Genomic DNA, 16612 nt, shown 5'->3' with positions numbered 1-16612 from the left:
CCCCTCCTCTCTCCCTCTCTCACACACACAGACACACGCACACACGCACTCAGCGTCGCGCCAGGCTCCCGGCTCCCATCGGGCCTGAGCACCGGGGCCCTGGAGCCGCGCAAAACGTTGGCCAGCTGCGTTGGCCGGGAATCGAACCCGGGTCAACTGCTTGGAAGGCAGCTATGCTCACCACTATACCACCAACGCTGCACAGCCCGGGCCGCCCCCGGACGCCGGCCCAGGCTCCGCACCAGCGCCTCCTCGCCCTCTCGCCCTCTCGCCACCGCCTCCGCCGCCTGCCGCGGCCCTGCCCCGACGTGCCGGCCGGCCGCAGCTCTGCGCCGTCGCGGGCGCCACCAGCGGCCGCCCGGCGCCCCACCCGCGCCAGCCCCACGCAGCCCTTGCTGCTCCGCAGGCACGACCGCCCGCCGCCTCCGCCGCCCGCCTCTGGGGGGCGCTCTCGCCGCCCTGCGGCTCCCGGGCCTTGCCCCCGGCGCCCGCTTCCCTCCCGCCACCCGCTCCCCTCCCCTCCCCTCCCCTCCCCTCCCCTCCCCTCCCCTCCCCGCCCAGCCCCGCCCCGCCCGCACAGTCGGCCCGGCCCCCACGGCCACCTCCACGGGAAGCCCGGCAGCCGGGCAGCTGTCCGTCGCGTGAGCGAGGAGCCCGTGGCGGCCAGCCTCCCGTCAGGAGGTCCCGGCTGGGCTGGGCCGAGCCCGCACGCGCCAGGGCGCCAGGGGGTGCGGGGGGTCGGGTCGACGGCGGGCAGGACGGGCCCCCGCGGTCGCCCCGCGCCTCTGGGCGCACGGGGCCCGGCGGAGGCACGACGGAGGAGAAGGAGGAGAAGGAGGGCCCTGGGGGCCGGCGTCCGTTTGGGCAGCGCGGCGGCCGCGACCAAAAGAGGGCGTGTCTCGCCTCCCCGTCGGGGAATCGAACCCCGGTCTCCCGCGTGACAGGCGGGGATACTCACCACTATACTAACGAGGACGGCGGCGGCGGCCGCCCGGGCGCCCGACCCCTCTCCGCCCGCCCGCCCGCCCGCCCGCCCGCCGGCCTGCCTGCCTGCCTGCCTGCCCACGCCCACCCGGGCCCTCGACGTCCCGCGCGCCCGTCCTGCCAGGCGCCCGCCACGTGCCCCGGGCCACGGCCCACCCGGCCCGACCCCCCGGCCGCCGCGTCAGCGCGCACAGCAGTCCCCCTGGCCCGACTCGGAGCGTCGGGCCCCGGACCCGCCGCCGCCCCGGCCCAGCCGCACGGGGATGGCGGCGGGAGAAGACGCCCGACACGGCAAGCAGGGCTGCGCGAGCGAGCAGGAGGCCCCGCGCCGGGGATGGGCCGCGGCGGGCGGCGGGGGGCCGGACGCCGGCAGCAGGGTGCGCGCCCCGGGAAGCGCGAGGGCGAGGGGGAGGGGGCGGCGGCGAGGACCGCGGCGAGGGCGGCGGCGCCAGCAGAGTCAGTCGGCGGGCCGTTGGCCTCGTCGACCGGGACGCGAGTCCCGTCCGTCCGTCCGTCTGTCCGTCCGTCCGTCGCGCACCCACACGGCCGCCAGCCAGCTCCGGGGTCGGCGCCGGGTCCCAGCCAGGCGAGCGGCGGCGCGCCCAGGCCCGCCGTCAGGATGGCCGAGCGGTCTAAGGCGCTGCGTTCAGGTCGCAGTCTCCCCTGGAGGCGTGGGTTCGAATCCCACTCCTGACACGCCCACCTTTTGGCCCGCCCAACGCGGGCTCTCCGCACCCGGGCCTGGACCACGCCCTGTCTGTCCCGCCTTACACGCCGCTGCGGGCTGGCGGCGCCCTGGCACGCGTGGCCCGGGACCCACGCAGCTGCAGCGCCTCGGCCCTCCCGGCCACAGGCTTGGCGCCCCCGCGCCCTCCCTCCCCCGCCACCTCGCTGCGCCTCTCCCTCCTCCTCATCCCACGGCGGCCGCGGGCCTCGGCAACTCGGCGGCACGTCTCTCCTGCCCGGCTCTCCGGGGGCTCCGTTTGCCCTCTTCCTTCCCGCCGCCGCCCCCTGCAGGCCAGCCGCGGGCCGAAATGCCGACAGCCCCGCGCGGGCCGGGCCACGCTCCCACCTGTGCCCGCTGAGGGGCGCGCCTCGCTCGCCTCCTCGCTCTCCCAGCCCCGCCCTACACCTCCGCCCGCCCGCCGGGAGCGCGGGGTCCCCACGGCCTGTCCTTTCCGCCGGCCCCCATTCATTCCGTGGTCTCCACCCCCTCCCTCCCCGGGGCGCCCACGAGGCGTGGCCACCTGGAGGCCTCACCACGGCCACACCCCCGCCACGCGGGCAGCCGAGCCCTCCGCGCGCCAGCCAGAGACGGGACCCCCGCCCCGTTCGCTGGGCCTGGCCCGGGAGGGGGGGGCGGGGGGGTCCACCCCGCCGTGGTGGCTCCGGGGAGCCCTGAGCGCAAGGCAGCCCTGCCTCCCCGGGCCCCCGACCCGGGCTCCAGGGCGCGCGTCTCCGCGACGGAAGCCGCTGCGGGGCCGGGACTCCAGGACGCCAGCGCGCTCCCTCACCGCGCCGCCCGCCAGCCAGCCGGCCGCCGCTCCGCCCAAGCGCACCTGCCGGCCTCACCCCCACCGCAGCCCAGCCGGCCCCGACGGAGAGCTGCGGGCAGAGCTCACACGCCTTTCTTTGGCCTCTTGGCTCGGGCGCTACTCGGCGGCCCCGGGCGGCGCTACCGGGCCCCCATCTCCGCCGACGACACCGACGGCGACACGCACACACGCGCACACCCCCCCCCACCCCCACCCCCACCCCCACCCCGCGGCACCCCGGGAGCGCACACAATCCGAGCTCCGGGCCCCAGCCGGCCCCCGCCGGCGCGCACTGCACGGGCCGGACAGCCATCCGCCCAAGGGCCTCCGGGGGGGCGCCGGGACGGAAGGGAAGGTCCGCGCTGAGCTGCGCCGGCCACAGACGCCCCGCGCTGCCTGGGAATCGGGCGCGGGTCAGGCTTGGCCAGGCTCCTCCAAGACAGCGGCAGGACAGTGTCTGGCGGCGGCCACGCCCCAGGGAGAGGGCACAGGGTGAGCCTAGTCCGCCTCGGGGCCTCGCTGGGACCGTGGACGCCGCGCGCCGGCCCGAGCCCGAGCCCGAGCCCGAGCCCTCGGCGCCTCTGCACGGGCGTGGAGCCTGTGTTGCAGACCGCGGGCCCGCCGCCCGCCCCCGCGCAGGGGGTGCTCACCACTGGCCGTGCCGGGACGACGACGAGCGCCGCTGGGGAAGCCGTCTGGTGGCCGCCACCACCGGTGCATGGGTGGTTCAGTGGTAGAATTCTCGCCTGCCACGCGGGAGGCCCGGGTTCGATTCCCGGCCCATGCAGCGCGCCGCCCCCTTTTGGCCGCGCGCGCCCCCGGCTTCCTCGCGCACGCGCTCAAGCCACAGGGCCTGAGCCTGAACCAGGTGTGCTCAGGCCGCGGGGCCCTGCCCTCCTGCCCCCCCCCCCCCCCCCCCCGCCCCGCTTCCCCCTGCCTCCTTGTCTGTTCTCTCGCCCTTGGCCGCCCTGGCCGCCACGCTCCACCCGGCTGCCTGCCCGACCCCTGCCGCCCGAAGTGGCCCAGGTCCCTTGCCCGGCCCCACGTTGTCCTTGCCCTTTTTCTCTCCGTGACCCTGACCCGACCCGGACGGCGCTTCGCTCACCCACGTCACTTCAAGCAATGCTTCCAAGCACCGCCCGCGCCCGCCCGGGCACAGCCCACCTCCATGCCTTTCACATTCCCTCCCTCAATGGCTCATTCTACCCACACTCCCCAAACCCTCCTCTCTTTGCACGACGACCGACCACCAACCACCTTGCCACCCCTCTTCTGGAGGGGCCCTCAGCCACTCCTTGGAGCGCGCCAGGGAGCCCCGTTTCACGGCTCCTCGACATCCTCCCGTTGGCAGCCCCGGATGCTCTCTACGGCGACCTGGCCGCGGTCTCCTTCAAACGCGGGCCACTCCCCACTGCTAAAGTCACCGCGAGCACCAGGTCCATCCACCTTAGCCGGCACCGGCGCTAGCACACCCAGCCTCGAGAGACAGCGCCACCGCCACGGCTGTCACCAGCACGTCGGGTCCACGAACGGCGGCGCACCAGCATGGGCATCACGGCCAAGGGCACGGAGGTCAGTCACCTCCCCCCCCCCCCGCCCGGCCGGCCTCCACGACCCCCGCAGCACTTGGTCCACCACCAACCCCCAGGACCACCATCCCCACACCACGACCAGCACCAGCACCAGGACTACCGCCACCGTGCCAGAGGCAGTTGCACCAGCAGCAGCAGCAGCAGCAGCAGCAGCAGGACGTGCCCACTGCCAGCAGGCCAGCGTGGGCATGGTCGCCAACAGACTGAAGTCCTCCGCGGTCACCGCCACCACCGAGGCCACCATCAGCACACCGGCACGGGTAGCATGGCCCACGGCCCTGAAGTCCTCCACCCTCCCTCACCACGACCCCACCAGCACCGAGTCCGCCACCAAGCCCCAGGACCACCAGCACATCACCACTGCCATAGCAGCAGCAGCAGCAGGACCGAATCCAGCGCCGGGCATGGGCATCGCCGGCGACGGCACCCAAGGCCTTCCCGGACCCCACCCACCCCCATCGCTCACTGAGTCCACCGTCTCCACCGGGGCCCCGGGGACGCCGTCACCAACAGCGCCAAAGTTCGCCACCACCATCACCGGTGGCGGCGGTGGTGGCAGCGGCGGCAGCAGCAGCAGCAGCAACACGAGCACCAGCGCCGCCGGCCCCTCCACCCCCACCAGCCCCTCTTGCCCCAACGTCCCCACCCCTGTCACCCGCCTCCACGCGCCCTCCTTTCCGAGTCCTCACTGGTCGATGATCCTGTGTTGCGTCTGTCCCTTTGGCCTCCCTGAATCTCAAGCCCACGACGACACCTGACACCTGAGACGTGGCTGGTGGTCCCCATGACGATGACGGGGAATGGTCATGTCCGGGGCGGTGGAATTCCTCACCCCGTGGGAACAGCTCCGACACCCAGAGGGAGGAACAGTCCCTCCCTCCCTCTCTCTCTTTCCCTCGGCCGGCCCCGGCCGCCAGCGCAGCTGCCTGCTTGCCACTCCCGCCCCCTGCACCTCGCTCGCTCGCTCGCTCACCCGCTCGTCTGCCCGGCCACCCTGCTGCAGCGCAGCCCAGCGCAGCCCAGCGGCCTCCCGGCACCTCTCCCGCCGCCGTCCACCGCCACCACGGGGTCTCCCAGCCCTCTGGCACCGGGACCGACTCCCCACCGCCACCCACGTGCCACGTGCCGCTCCTTCCAGCCTCCAGGCTCAAACCCTCCACCTACCACCGACCCCTTGGACCCCACACCCACGTCCTACACTCAAGGCCGGCAGTCCCGGTCTCCCACAGGCTCCTCAGGCACACGCCCAGCGTGTCCCGTCCCCTACCTCACAGCTCGCCCGCCCGCACAGGTGCACGGGTGCAGGCGAGGCGCCGGGCAGGGTGCCCTGCCGCACCCGAGCCCCCGCAGACACCCTGCCTCAGTGGCCAGCCCCACTCTCGGCCAGTGCCCGCCGGCGCCACACCTCCCGGGCCCTCACTCCACGCACACACCCGGGACTCCTTCTCCCACTGCCCGGCTCCGGCCGCTCCTGGCCCTCCCCTCTTTCCGGGACGCTTTGCGCCTGTGCCCTGACCCCCGTGGGAGGCGACGCGCCGGGGAGAACACCTTCGTCCCGCGCTATCCCCCACCGTCGCGGACTCCCCGCACCCCCACCCCCACCCATACAGGCAGAGGGAGAGGCGAGGGCTCTGAGGGAACTGCCCGTGCTGACGGGAAGCACCCGGAGGCCCACAGGCGCTCCTCTCCACCGCCGGCCGGACCGTGTCCCGATCCAGCCAGCGAGCCGCCGAAGGCTCACGCACCGCGCGGGCCGGCCTCTGCGCCTCCGACCGAGACAGACAGTCTCTGGACACACAGCAAAGCCTTGGAGGGCCGGCGTGCAAGCGTTGGCAGGAAGGAGGCGGGGCGCTGCGGGTCACCTGCAGGAGCAGCGGCGCCAGGAGACCCGCACCCGCACCCACCCGGGCGGAGACAGGGCTGCAGGCTCCCCTGCCTAGGTGGGCGCTAAGGCGCCAAGGGGAACACCTTCCGAGCGGCATCCAGCTGGGGCGCCGGCCACGTGGGGCTGGGGCTGGGGCTGGGGCTGGGGCTGGGGCTGGGGCTGGTGCTGGTGCTGGGGCTGGGGCCGGAGCCGGGGCCGGGGCCGGGGCCGGGGCCGGAGCCGGGGCCGGGGCCGGGGCCGGGGCCGGGGCCGGGGGCCGTGGGGTGGAGGAAGCTGTGTCGGGGAACACGCCTGCCCCTCTGCCCCAGGATTCGGGGTAGCGGTCGTGCAGTTGGACTGACCCGGGGCCTCCAAGGGCACCCCGTCTGTCCCCCGGGGGCCTCCGCCCCTTCCCACCAGCCCGGCCCGCGGGTTCGCCCCACTGGCCTCCTGCATCTATCTCCCTGCTCTCTGGCCTCCCCTGTCGGGTGGTCCGGCCACCGTGAGACGCCCACAACCGCTTTCCAACCACCGCCTGCCCGGGCGGGGGCGGCGGGGGCCGGCGGCGGCCGGCGCTCTGCTCCCATCCCCACCCAAGACCGCCACCCACGTGCACCGCCACAGCTGGCGGTTGCCAGGCCGACGGCCGAGAGAAGGCACCGGGGGCTCCAGCAAGTGACCCCCGACTCAGAGAGAGACAGGTGGCTCACCCTCCCCACACCCGGCCCCCTCCGCCTCGGCCCGGCGCCCCCACATCCCCCCAGCGCGGCCGCCGCCGAGTAGCACCTCACCAAGGAGCCAGCGGGGGGGCCGGGAGGGGGGGAGCGCTGCGAGCCGCCACGACCTTTCTCCCGGCGGCAGTGGTGCTGGCGGGAGAGTCCAAGCACCCACGGAGGCCCGAGGCGCCCGGCCTGTCGGTGGCCTCGGCTGGGGTCGGACGGCGTCCGGCCTGTCGGGCCTGGGGCGGAGGGAGACGGGGAGCCAGGCGAGCGTCCGGGGGAGGCGGCCGCGAGACGCCGAGACCTCCAGTCGGCCCGCCTGCCGGCCGGCCAGCCAGCCAGCGAGGCCAAAACGCTTGAGCCGGCCCGACGGAGCCCGCCAGGGCACCGCTCGGCAAGCCTTGGGCTCGACGGGGCGGGTGGCCTCGTGCGCACGCGCAGCCTCGGTCGGGGCCAGGGAGACGCACGAGCGAGCTTTCGCTAAAAGGGGTGTGCGGCGGCGGCGGCGGCGCTGCGCCGCGCGAGGTCCGTCGCTAGGCACGGGCCAGGCCAGGCTTGCGAGAGGAAGAAGAAAGGCTTCCCTGACCGGGAATCGAACCCGGGCCGCGGCGGTGAGAGCGCCGAATCCTAACCACTAGACCACCAGGGAGCGTCAGGCTGCGCGCCTGGCCCGTGCGCCCTGGACCCGGCGCCTCCTTCCCTACCGCCCACTCGCCTCTGCTTGGCCTCCAGGGCCCCCGCCGGGCCACGCGCAGCCGCCCGCCGGCCCCGCCGAGCCACCTGGCCCGACCGCCCGCCCTCCCGCCGGCCCGCCCGCCGCGCCGTCAAAACGCTGCGCGCCGCCGCCTCCTCCCCCTCCTCCTCCCCCTCCCCCTCCCCCTCCTCTCTCCCTCTCTCACACACACAGACACACGCACACACGCACTCAGCGTCGCGCCAGGCTCCCGGCTCCCATCGGGCCTGAGCACCGGGGCCCTGGAGCCGCGCAAAACGTTGGCCAGCTGCGTTGGCCGGGAATCGAACCCGGGTCAACTGCTTGGAAGGCAGCTATGCTCACCACTATACCACCAACGCTGCACAGCCCGGGCCGCCCCCGGACGCCGGCCCAGGCTCCGCACCAGCGCCTCCTCGCCCTCTCGCCCTCTCGCCACCGCCTCCGCCGCCTGCCGCGGCCCTGCCCCGACGTGCCGGCCGGCCGCAGCTCTGCGCCGTCGCGGGCGCCACCAGCGGCCGCCCGGCGCCCCACCCGCGCCAGCCCCACGCAGCCCTTGCTGCTCCGCAGGCACGACCGCCCGCCGCCTCCGCCGCCCGCCTCTGGGGGGCGCTCTCGCCGCCCTGCGGCTCCCGGGCCTTGCCCCCGGCGCCCGCTTCCCTCCCGCCACCCGCTCCCCTCCCCTCCCCTCCCCTCCCCTCCCCTCCCCTCCCCGCCCAGCCCCGCCCCGCCCGCACAGTCGGCCCGGCCCCCACGGCCACCTCCACGGGAAGCCCGGCAGCCGGGCAGCTGTCCGTCGCGTGAGCGAGGAGCCCGTGGCGGCCAGCCTCCCGTCAGGAGGTCCCGGCTGGGCTGGGCCGAGCCCGCACGCGCCAGGGCGCCAGGGGGTGCGGGGGGTCGGGTCGACGGCGGGCAGGACGGGCCCCCGCGGTCGCCCCGCGCCTCTGGGCGCACGGGGCCCGGCGGAGGCACGACGGAGGAGAAGGAGGAGAAGGAGGGCCCTGGGGGCCGGCGTCCGTTTGGGCAGCGCGGCGGCCGCGACCAAAAGAGGGCGTGTCTCGCCTCCCCGTCGGGGAATCGAACCCCGGTCTCCCGCGTGACAGGCGGGGATACTCACCACTATACTAACGAGGACGGCGGCGGCGGCCGCCCGGGCGCCCGACCCCTCTCCGCCCGCCCGCCCGCCCGCCCGCCCGCCGGCCTGCCTGCCTGCCTGCCTGCCCACGCCCACCCGGGCCCTCGACGTCCCGCGCGCCCGTCCTGCCAGGCGCCCGCCACGTGCCCCGGGCCACGGCCCACCCGGCCCGACCCCCCGGCCGCCGCGTCAGCGCGCACAGCAGTCCCCCTGGCCCGACTCGGAGCGTCGGGCCCCGGACCCGCCGCCGCCCCGGCCCAGCCGCACGGGGATGGCGGCGGGAGAAGACGCCCGACACGGCAAGCAGGGCTGCGCGAGCGAGCAGGAGGCCCCGCGCCGGGGATGGGCCGCGGCGGGCGGCGGGGGGCCGGACGCCGGCAGCAGGGTGCGCGCCCCGGGAAGCGCGAGGGCGAGGGGGAGGGGGCGGCGGCGAGGACCGCGGCGAGGGCGGCGGCGCCAGCAGAGTCAGTCGGCGGGCCGTTGGCCTCGTCGACCGGGACGCGAGTCCCGTCCGTCCGTCCGTCTGTCCGTCCGTCCGTCGCGCACCCACACGGCCGCCAGCCAGCTCCGGGGTCGGCGCCGGGTCCCAGCCAGGCGAGCGGCGGCGCGCCCAGGCCCGCCGTCAGGATGGCCGAGCGGTCTAAGGCGCTGCGTTCAGGTCGCAGTCTCCCCTGGAGGCGTGGGTTCGAATCCCACTCCTGACACGCCCACCTTTTGGCCCGCCCAACGCGGGCTCTCCGCACCCGGGCCTGGACCACGCCCTGTCTGTCCCGCCTTACACGCCGCTGCGGGCTGGCGGCGCCCTGGCACGCGTGGCCCGGGACCCACGCAGCTGCAGCGCCTCGGCCCTCCCGGCCACAGGCTTGGCGCCCCCGCGCCCTCCCTCCCCCGCCACCTCGCTGCGCCTCTCCCTCCTCCTCATCCCACGGCGGCCGCGGGCCTCGGCAACTCGGCGGCACGTCTCTCCTGCCCGGCTCTCCGGGGGCTCCGTTTGCCCTCTTCCTTCCCGCCGCCGCCCCCTGCAGGCCAGCCGCGGGCCGAAATGCCGACAGCCCCGCGCGGGCCGGGCCACGCTCCCACCTGTGCCCGCTGAGGGGCGCGCCTCGCTCGCCTCCTCGCTCTCCCAGCCCCGCCCTACACCTCCGCCCGCCCGCCGGGAGCGCGGGGTCCCCACGGCCTGTCCTTTCCGCCGGCCCCCATTCATTCCGTGGTCTCCACCCCCTCCCTCCCCGGGGCGCCCACGAGGCGTGGCCACCTGGAGGCCTCACCACGGCCACACCCCCGCCACGCGGGCAGCCGAGCCCTCCGCGCGCCAGCCAGAGACGGGACCCCCGCCCCGTTCGCTGGGCCTGGCCCGGGAGGGGGGGGCGGGGGGGTCCACCCCGCCGTGGTGGCTCCGGGGAGCCCTGAGCGCAAGGCAGCCCTGCCTCCCCGGGCCCCCGACCCGGGCTCCAGGGCGCGCGTCTCCGCGACGGAAGCCGCTGCGGGGCCGGGACTCCAGGACGCCAGCGCGCTCCCTCACCGCGCCGCCCGCCAGCCAGCCGGCCGCCGCTCCGCCCAAGCGCACCTGCCGGCCTCACCCCCACCGCAGCCCAGCCGGCCCCGACGGAGAGCTGCGGGCAGAGCTCACACGCCTTTCTTTGGCCTCTTGGCTCGGGCGCTACTCGGCGGCCCCGGGCGGCGCTACCGGGCCCCCATCTCCGCCGACGACACCGACGGCGACACGCACACACGCGCACACCCCCCCCCACCCCCACCCCCACCCCCACCCCGCGGCACCCCGGGAGCGCACACAATCCGAGCTCCGGGCCCCAGCCGGCCCCCGCCGGCGCGCACTGCACGGGCCGGACAGCCATCCGCCCAAGGGCCTCCGGGGGGGCGCCGGGACGGAAGGGAAGGTCCGCGCTGAGCTGCGCCGGCCACAGACGCCCCGCGCTGCCTGGGAATCGGGCGCGGGTCAGGCTTGGCCAGGCTCCTCCAAGACAGCGGCAGGACAGTGTCTGGCGGCGGCCACGCCCCAGGGAGAGGGCACAGGGTGAGCCTAGTCCGCCTCGGGGCCTCGCTGGGACCGTGGACGCCGCGCGCCGGCCCGAGCCCGAGCCCGAGCCCGAGCCCTCGGCGCCTCTGCACGGGCGTGGAGCCTGTGTTGCAGACCGCGGGCCCGCCGCCCGCCCCCGCGCAGGGGGTGCTCACCACTGGCCGTGCCGGGACGACGACGAGCGCCGCTGGGGAAGCCGTCTGGTGGCCGCCACCACCGGTGCATGGGTGGTTCAGTGGTAGAATTCTCGCCTGCCACGCGGGAGGCCCGGGTTCGATTCCCGGCCCATGCAGCGCGCCGCCCCCTTTTGGCCGCGCGCGCCCCCGGCTTCCTCGCGCACGCGCTCAAGCCACAGGGCCTGAGCCTGAACCAGGTGTGCTCAGGCCGCGGGGCCCTGCCCTCCTGCCCCCCCCCCCCCCCCCCCCGCCCCGCTTCCCCCTGCCTCCTTGTCTGTTCTCTCGCCCTTGGCCGCCCTGGCCGCCACGCTCCACCCGGCTGCCTGCCCGACCCCTGCCGCCCGAAGTGGCCCAGGTCCCTTGCCCGGCCCCACGTTGTCCTTGCCCTTTTTCTCTCCGTGACCCTGACCCGACCCGGACGGCGCTTCGCTCACCCACGTCACTTCAAGCAATGCTTCCAAGCACCGCCCGCGCCCGCCCGGGCACAGCCCACCTCCATGCCTTTCACATTCCCTCCCTCAATGGCTCATTCTACCCACACTCCCCAAACCCTCCTCTCTTTGCACGACGACCGACCACCAACCACCTTGCCACCCCTCTTCTGGAGGGGCCCTCAGCCACTCCTTGGAGCGCGCCAGGGAGCCCCGTTTCACGGCTCCTCGACATCCTCCCGTTGGCAGCCCCGGATGCTCTCTACGGCGACCTGGCCGCGGTCTCCTTCAAACGCGGGCCACTCCCCACTGCTAAAGTCACCGCGAGCACCAGGTCCATCCACCTTAGCCGGCACCGGCGCTAGCACACCCAGCCTCGAGAGACAGCGCCACCGCCACGGCTGTCACCAGCACGTCGGGTCCACGAACGGCGGCGCACCAGCATGGGCATCACGGCCAAGGGCACGGAGGTCAGTCACCTCCCCCCCCCCCCGCCCGGCCGGCCTCCACGACCCCCGCAGCACTTGGTCCACCACCAACCCCCAGGACCACCATCCCCACACCACGACCAGCACCAGCACCAGGACTACCGCCACCGTGCCAGAGGCAGTTGCACCAGCAGCAGCAGCAGCAGCAGCAGCAGCAGGACGTGCCCACTGCCAGCAGGCCAGCGTGGGCATGGTCGCCAACAGACTGAAGTCCTCCGCGGTCACCGCCACCACCGAGGCCACCATCAGCACACCGGCACGGGTAGCATGGCCCACGGCCCTGAAGTCCTCCACCCTCCCTCACCACGACCCCACCAGCACCGAGTCCGCCACCAAGCCCCAGGACCACCAGCACATCACCACTGCCATAGCAGCAGCAGCAGCAGGACCGAATCCAGCGCCGGGCATGGGCATCGCCGGCGACGGCACCCAAGGCCTTCCCGGACCCCACCCACCCCCATCGCTCACTGAGTCCACCGTCTCCACCGGGGCCCCGGGGACGCCGTCACCAACAGCGCCAAAGTTCGCCACCACCATCACCGGTGGCGGCGGTGGTGGCAGCGGCGGCAGCAGCAGCAGCAGCAACACGAGCACCAGCGCCGCCGGCCCCTCCACCCCCACCAGCCCCTCTTGCCCCAACGTCCCCACCCCTGTCACCCGCCTCCACGCGCCCTCCTTTCCGAGTCCTCACTGGTCGATGATCCTGTGTTGCGTCTGTCCCTTTGGCCTCCCTGAATCTCAAGCCCACGACGACACCTGACACCTGAGACGTGGCTGGTGGTCCCCATGACGATGACGGGGAATGGTCATGTCCGGGGCGGTGGAATTCCTCACCCCGTGGGAACAGCTCCGACACCCAGAGGGAGGAACAGTCCCTCCCTCCCTCTCTCTCTTTCCCTCGGCCGGCCCCGGCCGCCAGCGCAGCTGCCTGCTTGCCACTCCCGCCCCCTGCACCTCGCTCGCTCGCTCGCTCACCCGCTCGTCTGCCCGGCCACCCTGCTGCAGCGCAGCCCAGCGCAGCCCAGCGGCCTCCCGGCACCTCTCCCGCCGCCGTCCACCGCCACCACGGGGTCTCCCAGCCCTCTGGCACCGGGACCGACTCCCCACCGCCACCCACGTGCCACGTGCCGCTCCTTCCAGCCTCCAGGCTCAAACCCTCCACCTACCACCGACCCCTTGGACCCCACACCCACGTCCTACACTCAAGGCCGGCAGTCCCGGTCTCCCACAGGCTCCTCAGGCACACGCCCAGCGTGTCCCGTCCCCTACCTCACAGCTCGCCCGCCCGCACAGGTGCACGGGTGCAGGCGAGGCGCCGGGCAGGGTGCCCTGCCGCACCCGAGCCCCCGCAGACACCCTGCCTCAGTGGCCAGCCCCACTCTCGGCCAGTGCCCGCCGGCGCCACACCTCCCGGGCCCTCACTCCACGCACACACCCGGGACTCCTTCTCCCACTGCCCGGCTCCGGCCGCTCCTGGCCCTCCCCTCTTTCCGGGACGCTTTGCGCCTGTGCCCTGACCCCCGTGGGAGGCGACGCGCCGGGGAGAACACCTTCGTCCCGCGCTATCCCCCACCGTCGCGGACTCCCCGCACCCCCACCCCCACCCATACAGGCAGAGGGAGAGGCGAGGGCTCTGAGGGAACTGCCCGTGCTGACGGGAAGCACCCGGAGGCCCACAGGCGCTCCTCTCCACCGCCGGCCGGACCGTGTCCCGATCCAGCCAGCGAGCCGCCGAAGGCTCACGCACCGCGCGGGCCGGCCTCTGCGCCTCCGACCGAGACAGACAGTCTCTGGACACACAGCAAAGCCTTGGAGGGCCGGCGTGCAAGCGTTGGCAGGAAGGAGGCGGGGCGCTGCGGGTCACCTGCAGGAGCAGCGGCGCCAGGAGACCCGCACCCGCACCCACCCGGGCGGAGACAGGGCTGCAGGCTCCCCTGCCTAGGTGGGCGCTAAGGCGCCAAGGGGAACACCTTCCGAGCGGCATCCAGCTGGGGCGCCGGCCACGTGGGGCTGGGGCTGGGGCTGGGGCTGGGGCTGGGGCTGGGCTGGTGCTGGTGCTGGGGCTGGGGCCGGAGCCGGGGCCGGGGCCGGGGCCGGGGCCGGAGCCGGGGCCGGGGCCGGGGCCGGGGCCGGGGCCGGGGGCCGTGGGGTGGAGGAAGCTGTGTCGGGGAACACGCCTGCCCCTCTGCCCCAGGATTCGGGGTAGCGGTCGTGCAGTTGGACTGACCCGGGGCCTCCAAGGGCACCCCGTCTGTCCCCCGGGGGCCTCCGCCCCTTCCCACCAGCCCGGCCCGCGGGTTCGCCCCACTGGCCTCCTGCATCTATCTCCCTGCTCTCTGGCCTCCCCTGTCGGGTGGTCCGGCCACCGTGAGACGCCCACAACCGCTTTCCAACCACCGCCTGCCCGGGCGGGGGCGGCGGGGGCCGGCGGCGGCCGGCGCTCTGCTCCCATCCCCACCCAAGACCGCCACCCACGTGCACCGCCACAGCTGGCGGTTGCCAGGCCGACGGCCGAGAGAAGGCACCGGGGGCTCCAGCAAGTGACCCCCGACTCAGAGAGAGACAGGTGGCTCACCCTCCCCACACCCGGCCCCCTCCGCCTCGGCCCGGCGCCCCCACATCCCCCCAGCGCGGCCGCCGCCGAGTAGCACCTCACCAAGGAGCCAGCGGGGGGGCCGGGAGGGGGGGAGCGCTGCGAGCCGCCACGACCTTTCTCCCGGCGGCAGTGGTGCTGGCGGGAGAGTCCAAGCACCCACGGAGGCCCGAGGCGCCCGGCCTGTCGGTGGCCTCGGCTGGGGTCGGACGGCGTCCGGCCTGTCGGGCCTGGGGCGGAGGGAGACGGGGAGCCAGGCGAGCGTCCGGGGGAGGCGGCCGCGAGACGCCGAGACCTCCAGTCGGCCCGCCTGCCGGCCGGCCAGCCAGCCAGCGAGGCCAAAACGCTTGAGCCGGCCCGACGGAGCCCGCCAGGGCACCGCTCGGCAAGCCTTGGGCTCGACGGGGCGGGTGGCCTCGTGCGCACGCGCAGCCTCGGTCGGGGCCAGGGAGACGCACGAGCGAGCTTTCGCTAAAAGGGGTGTGCGGCGGCGGCGGCGGCGCTGCGCCGCGCGAGGTCCGTCGCTAGGCACGGGCCAGGCCAGGCTTGCGAGAGGAAGAAGAAAGGCTTCCCTGACCGGGAATCGAACCCGGGCCGCGGCGGTGAGAGCGCCGAATCCTAACCACTAGACCACCAGGGAGCGTCAGGCTGCGCGCCTGGCCCGTGCGCCCTGGACCCGGCGCCTCCTTCCCTACCGCCCACTCGCCTCTGCTTGGCCTCCAGGGCCCCCGCCGGGCCACGCGCAGCCGCCCGCCGGCCCCGCCGAGCCACCTGGCCCGACCGCCCGCCCTCCCGCCGGCCCGCCCGCCGCGCCGTCAAAACGCTGCGCGCCGCCGCCTCCTCCCCCTCCTCCTCCCCCTCCCCCTCCCCCTCCTCTCTCCCTCTCTCACACACACAGACACACGCACACACGCACTCAGCGTCGCGCCAGGCTCCCGGCTCCCATCGGGCCTGAGCACCGGGGCCCTGGAGCCGCGCAAAACGTTGGCCAGCTGCGTTGGCCGGGAATCGAACCCGGGTCAACTGCTTGGAAGGCAGCTATGCTCACCACTATACCACCAACGCTGCACAGCCCGGGCCGCCCCCGGACGCCGGCCCAGGCTCCGCACCAGCGCCTCCTCGCCCTCTCGCCCTCTCGCCACCGCCTCCGCCGCCTGCCGCGGCCCTGCCCCGACGTGCCGGCCGGCCGCAGCTCTGCGCCGTCGCGGGCGCCACCAGCGGCCGCCCGGCGCCCCACCCGCGCCAGCCCCACGCAGCCCTTGCTGCTCCGCAGGCACGACCGCCCGCCGCCTCCGCCGCCCGCCTCTGGGGGGCGCTCTCGCCGCCCTGCGGCTCCCGGGCCTTGCCCCCGGCGCCCGCTTCCCTCCCGCCACCCGCTCCCCTCCCCTCCCCTCCCCTCCCCTCCCCTCCCCTCCCCGCCCAGCCCCGCCCCGCCCGCACAGTCGGCCCGGCCCCCACGGCCACCTCCACGGGAAGCCCGGCAGCCGGGCAGCTGTCCGTCGCGTGAGCGAGGAGCCCGTGGCGGCCAGCCTCCCGTCAGGAGGTCCCGGCTGGGCTGGGCCGAGCCCGCACGCGCCAGGGCGCCAGGGGGTGCGGGGGGTCGGGTCGACGGCGGGCAGGACGGGCCCCCGCGGTCGCCCCGCGCCTCTGGGCGCACGGGGCCCGGCGGAGGCACGACGGAGGAGAAGGAGGAGAAGGAGGGCCCTGGGGGCCGGCGTCCGTTTGGGCAGCGCGGCGGCCGCGACCAAAAGAGGGCGTGTCTCGCCTCCCCGTCGGGGAATCGAACCCCGGTCTCCCGCGTGACAGGCGGGGATACTCACCACTATACTAACGAGGACGGCGGCGGCGGCCGCCCGGGCGCCCGACCCCTCTCCGCCCGCCCGCCCGCCCGCCCGCCCGCCGGCCTGCCTGCCTGCCTGCCTGCCCACGCCCACCCGGGCCCTCGACGTCCCGCGCGCCCGTCCTGCCAGGCGCCCGCCACGTGCCCCGGGCCACGGCCCACCCGGCCCGACCCCCCGGCCGCCGCGTCAGCGCGCACAGCAGTCCCCCTGGCCCGACTCGGAGCGTCGGGCCCCGGACCCGCCGCCGCCCCGGCCCAGCCGCACGGGGATGGCGGCGGGAGAAGACGCCCGACACGGCAAGCAGGGCTGCGCGAGCGAGCAGGAGGCCCCGCGCCGGGGATGGGCCGCGGCGGGCGGCGGGGGGCCGGACGCCGGCAGCAGGGTGCGCGCCCCGGGAAGCGCGAGGGCGAGGGGGAGGGGGCGGCGGCGAGGACCGCGGCGAGGGCGGCGGCGCCAGCAGAGTCAGTCGGCGGGCCGTTGGCCTCGTCGACCGGGACGCGAGTC

The 16612-nt window shown here is 75.8% G+C and overlaps 1 protein-coding gene and 12 non-coding genes across 13 annotated transcripts; 5 read left to right on the top strand and 8 right to left on the bottom strand.

The window, feature by feature from the left end:
- Positions 1-126: 126 nt before the first annotated feature.
- Positions 127-198, bottom strand: TRNAG-UCC (transfer RNA glycine (anticodon UCC)). The gene has a single exon. It is a non-coding gene; the product is annotated as a tRNA-Gly (tRNA).
- LOC129515152 (basic proline-rich protein-like) lies at positions 174-3986 on the top strand. The gene is made up of 6 exons (XM_055333880.1): positions 174-406; positions 562-1020; positions 1109-1361; positions 1642-2694; positions 2792-3233; positions 3871-3986. Exons 1-6 carry the CDS (start codon positions 174-176, stop codon positions 3984-3986), a joined length of 2556 nt encoding a protein of 851 aa, XP_055189855.1.
- On the bottom strand, positions 904-975 carry TRNAD-GUC (transfer RNA aspartic acid (anticodon GUC)). The gene has a single exon. It is a non-coding gene; the product is annotated as a tRNA-Asp (tRNA).
- On the top strand, positions 1598-1680 carry TRNAL-CAG (transfer RNA leucine (anticodon CAG)). Its single transcript has one exon. It is a non-coding gene; the product is annotated as a tRNA-Leu (tRNA).
- On the top strand, positions 3236-3306 carry TRNAG-GCC (transfer RNA glycine (anticodon GCC)). Its single transcript has one exon. It is a non-coding gene; the product is annotated as a tRNA-Gly (tRNA).
- A 3285-nt stretch (positions 3987-7271) lies between the features above and the next one.
- TRNAE-CUC (transfer RNA glutamic acid (anticodon CUC)) lies at positions 7272-7343 on the bottom strand. Its single transcript has one exon. It is a non-coding gene; the product is annotated as a tRNA-Glu (tRNA).
- A 353-nt stretch (positions 7344-7696) lies between these two features.
- Positions 7697-7768, bottom strand: TRNAG-UCC (transfer RNA glycine (anticodon UCC)). Its single transcript has one exon. It is a non-coding gene; the product is annotated as a tRNA-Gly (tRNA).
- A 700-nt stretch (positions 7769-8468) lies between these two features.
- Positions 8469-8540, bottom strand: TRNAD-GUC (transfer RNA aspartic acid (anticodon GUC)). Its single transcript has one exon. It is a non-coding gene; the product is annotated as a tRNA-Asp (tRNA).
- Positions 8541-9162: 622 nt separating this feature from the next.
- TRNAL-CAG (transfer RNA leucine (anticodon CAG)) lies at positions 9163-9245 on the top strand. The gene has a single exon. It is a non-coding gene; the product is annotated as a tRNA-Leu (tRNA).
- Positions 9246-10800: 1555 nt separating this feature from the next.
- On the top strand, positions 10801-10871 carry TRNAG-GCC (transfer RNA glycine (anticodon GCC)). The gene has a single exon. It is a non-coding gene; the product is annotated as a tRNA-Gly (tRNA).
- Positions 10872-14835: 3964 nt separating this feature from the next.
- On the bottom strand, positions 14836-14907 carry TRNAE-CUC (transfer RNA glutamic acid (anticodon CUC)). Its single transcript has one exon. It is a non-coding gene; the product is annotated as a tRNA-Glu (tRNA).
- A 353-nt stretch (positions 14908-15260) lies between these two features.
- On the bottom strand, positions 15261-15332 carry TRNAG-UCC (transfer RNA glycine (anticodon UCC)). Its single transcript has one exon. It is a non-coding gene; the product is annotated as a tRNA-Gly (tRNA).
- A 700-nt stretch (positions 15333-16032) lies between these two features.
- Positions 16033-16104, bottom strand: TRNAD-GUC (transfer RNA aspartic acid (anticodon GUC)). Its single transcript has one exon. It is a non-coding gene; the product is annotated as a tRNA-Asp (tRNA).
- Positions 16105-16612: the final 508 nt, after the last annotated feature.

The sequence above is a fragment of the Nyctereutes procyonoides genome, unplaced genomic scaffold, assembly GCF_905146905.1.
Source record: "Nyctereutes procyonoides isolate TBG_1078 unplaced genomic scaffold, NYPRO_anot_genome, whole genome shotgun sequence".
In the NCBI taxonomy this organism is placed as follows: Eukaryota; Metazoa; Chordata; class Mammalia; order Carnivora; family Canidae; genus Nyctereutes; species Nyctereutes procyonoides.
This window is presented reverse-complemented; position numbering and strand designations above follow the sequence as displayed.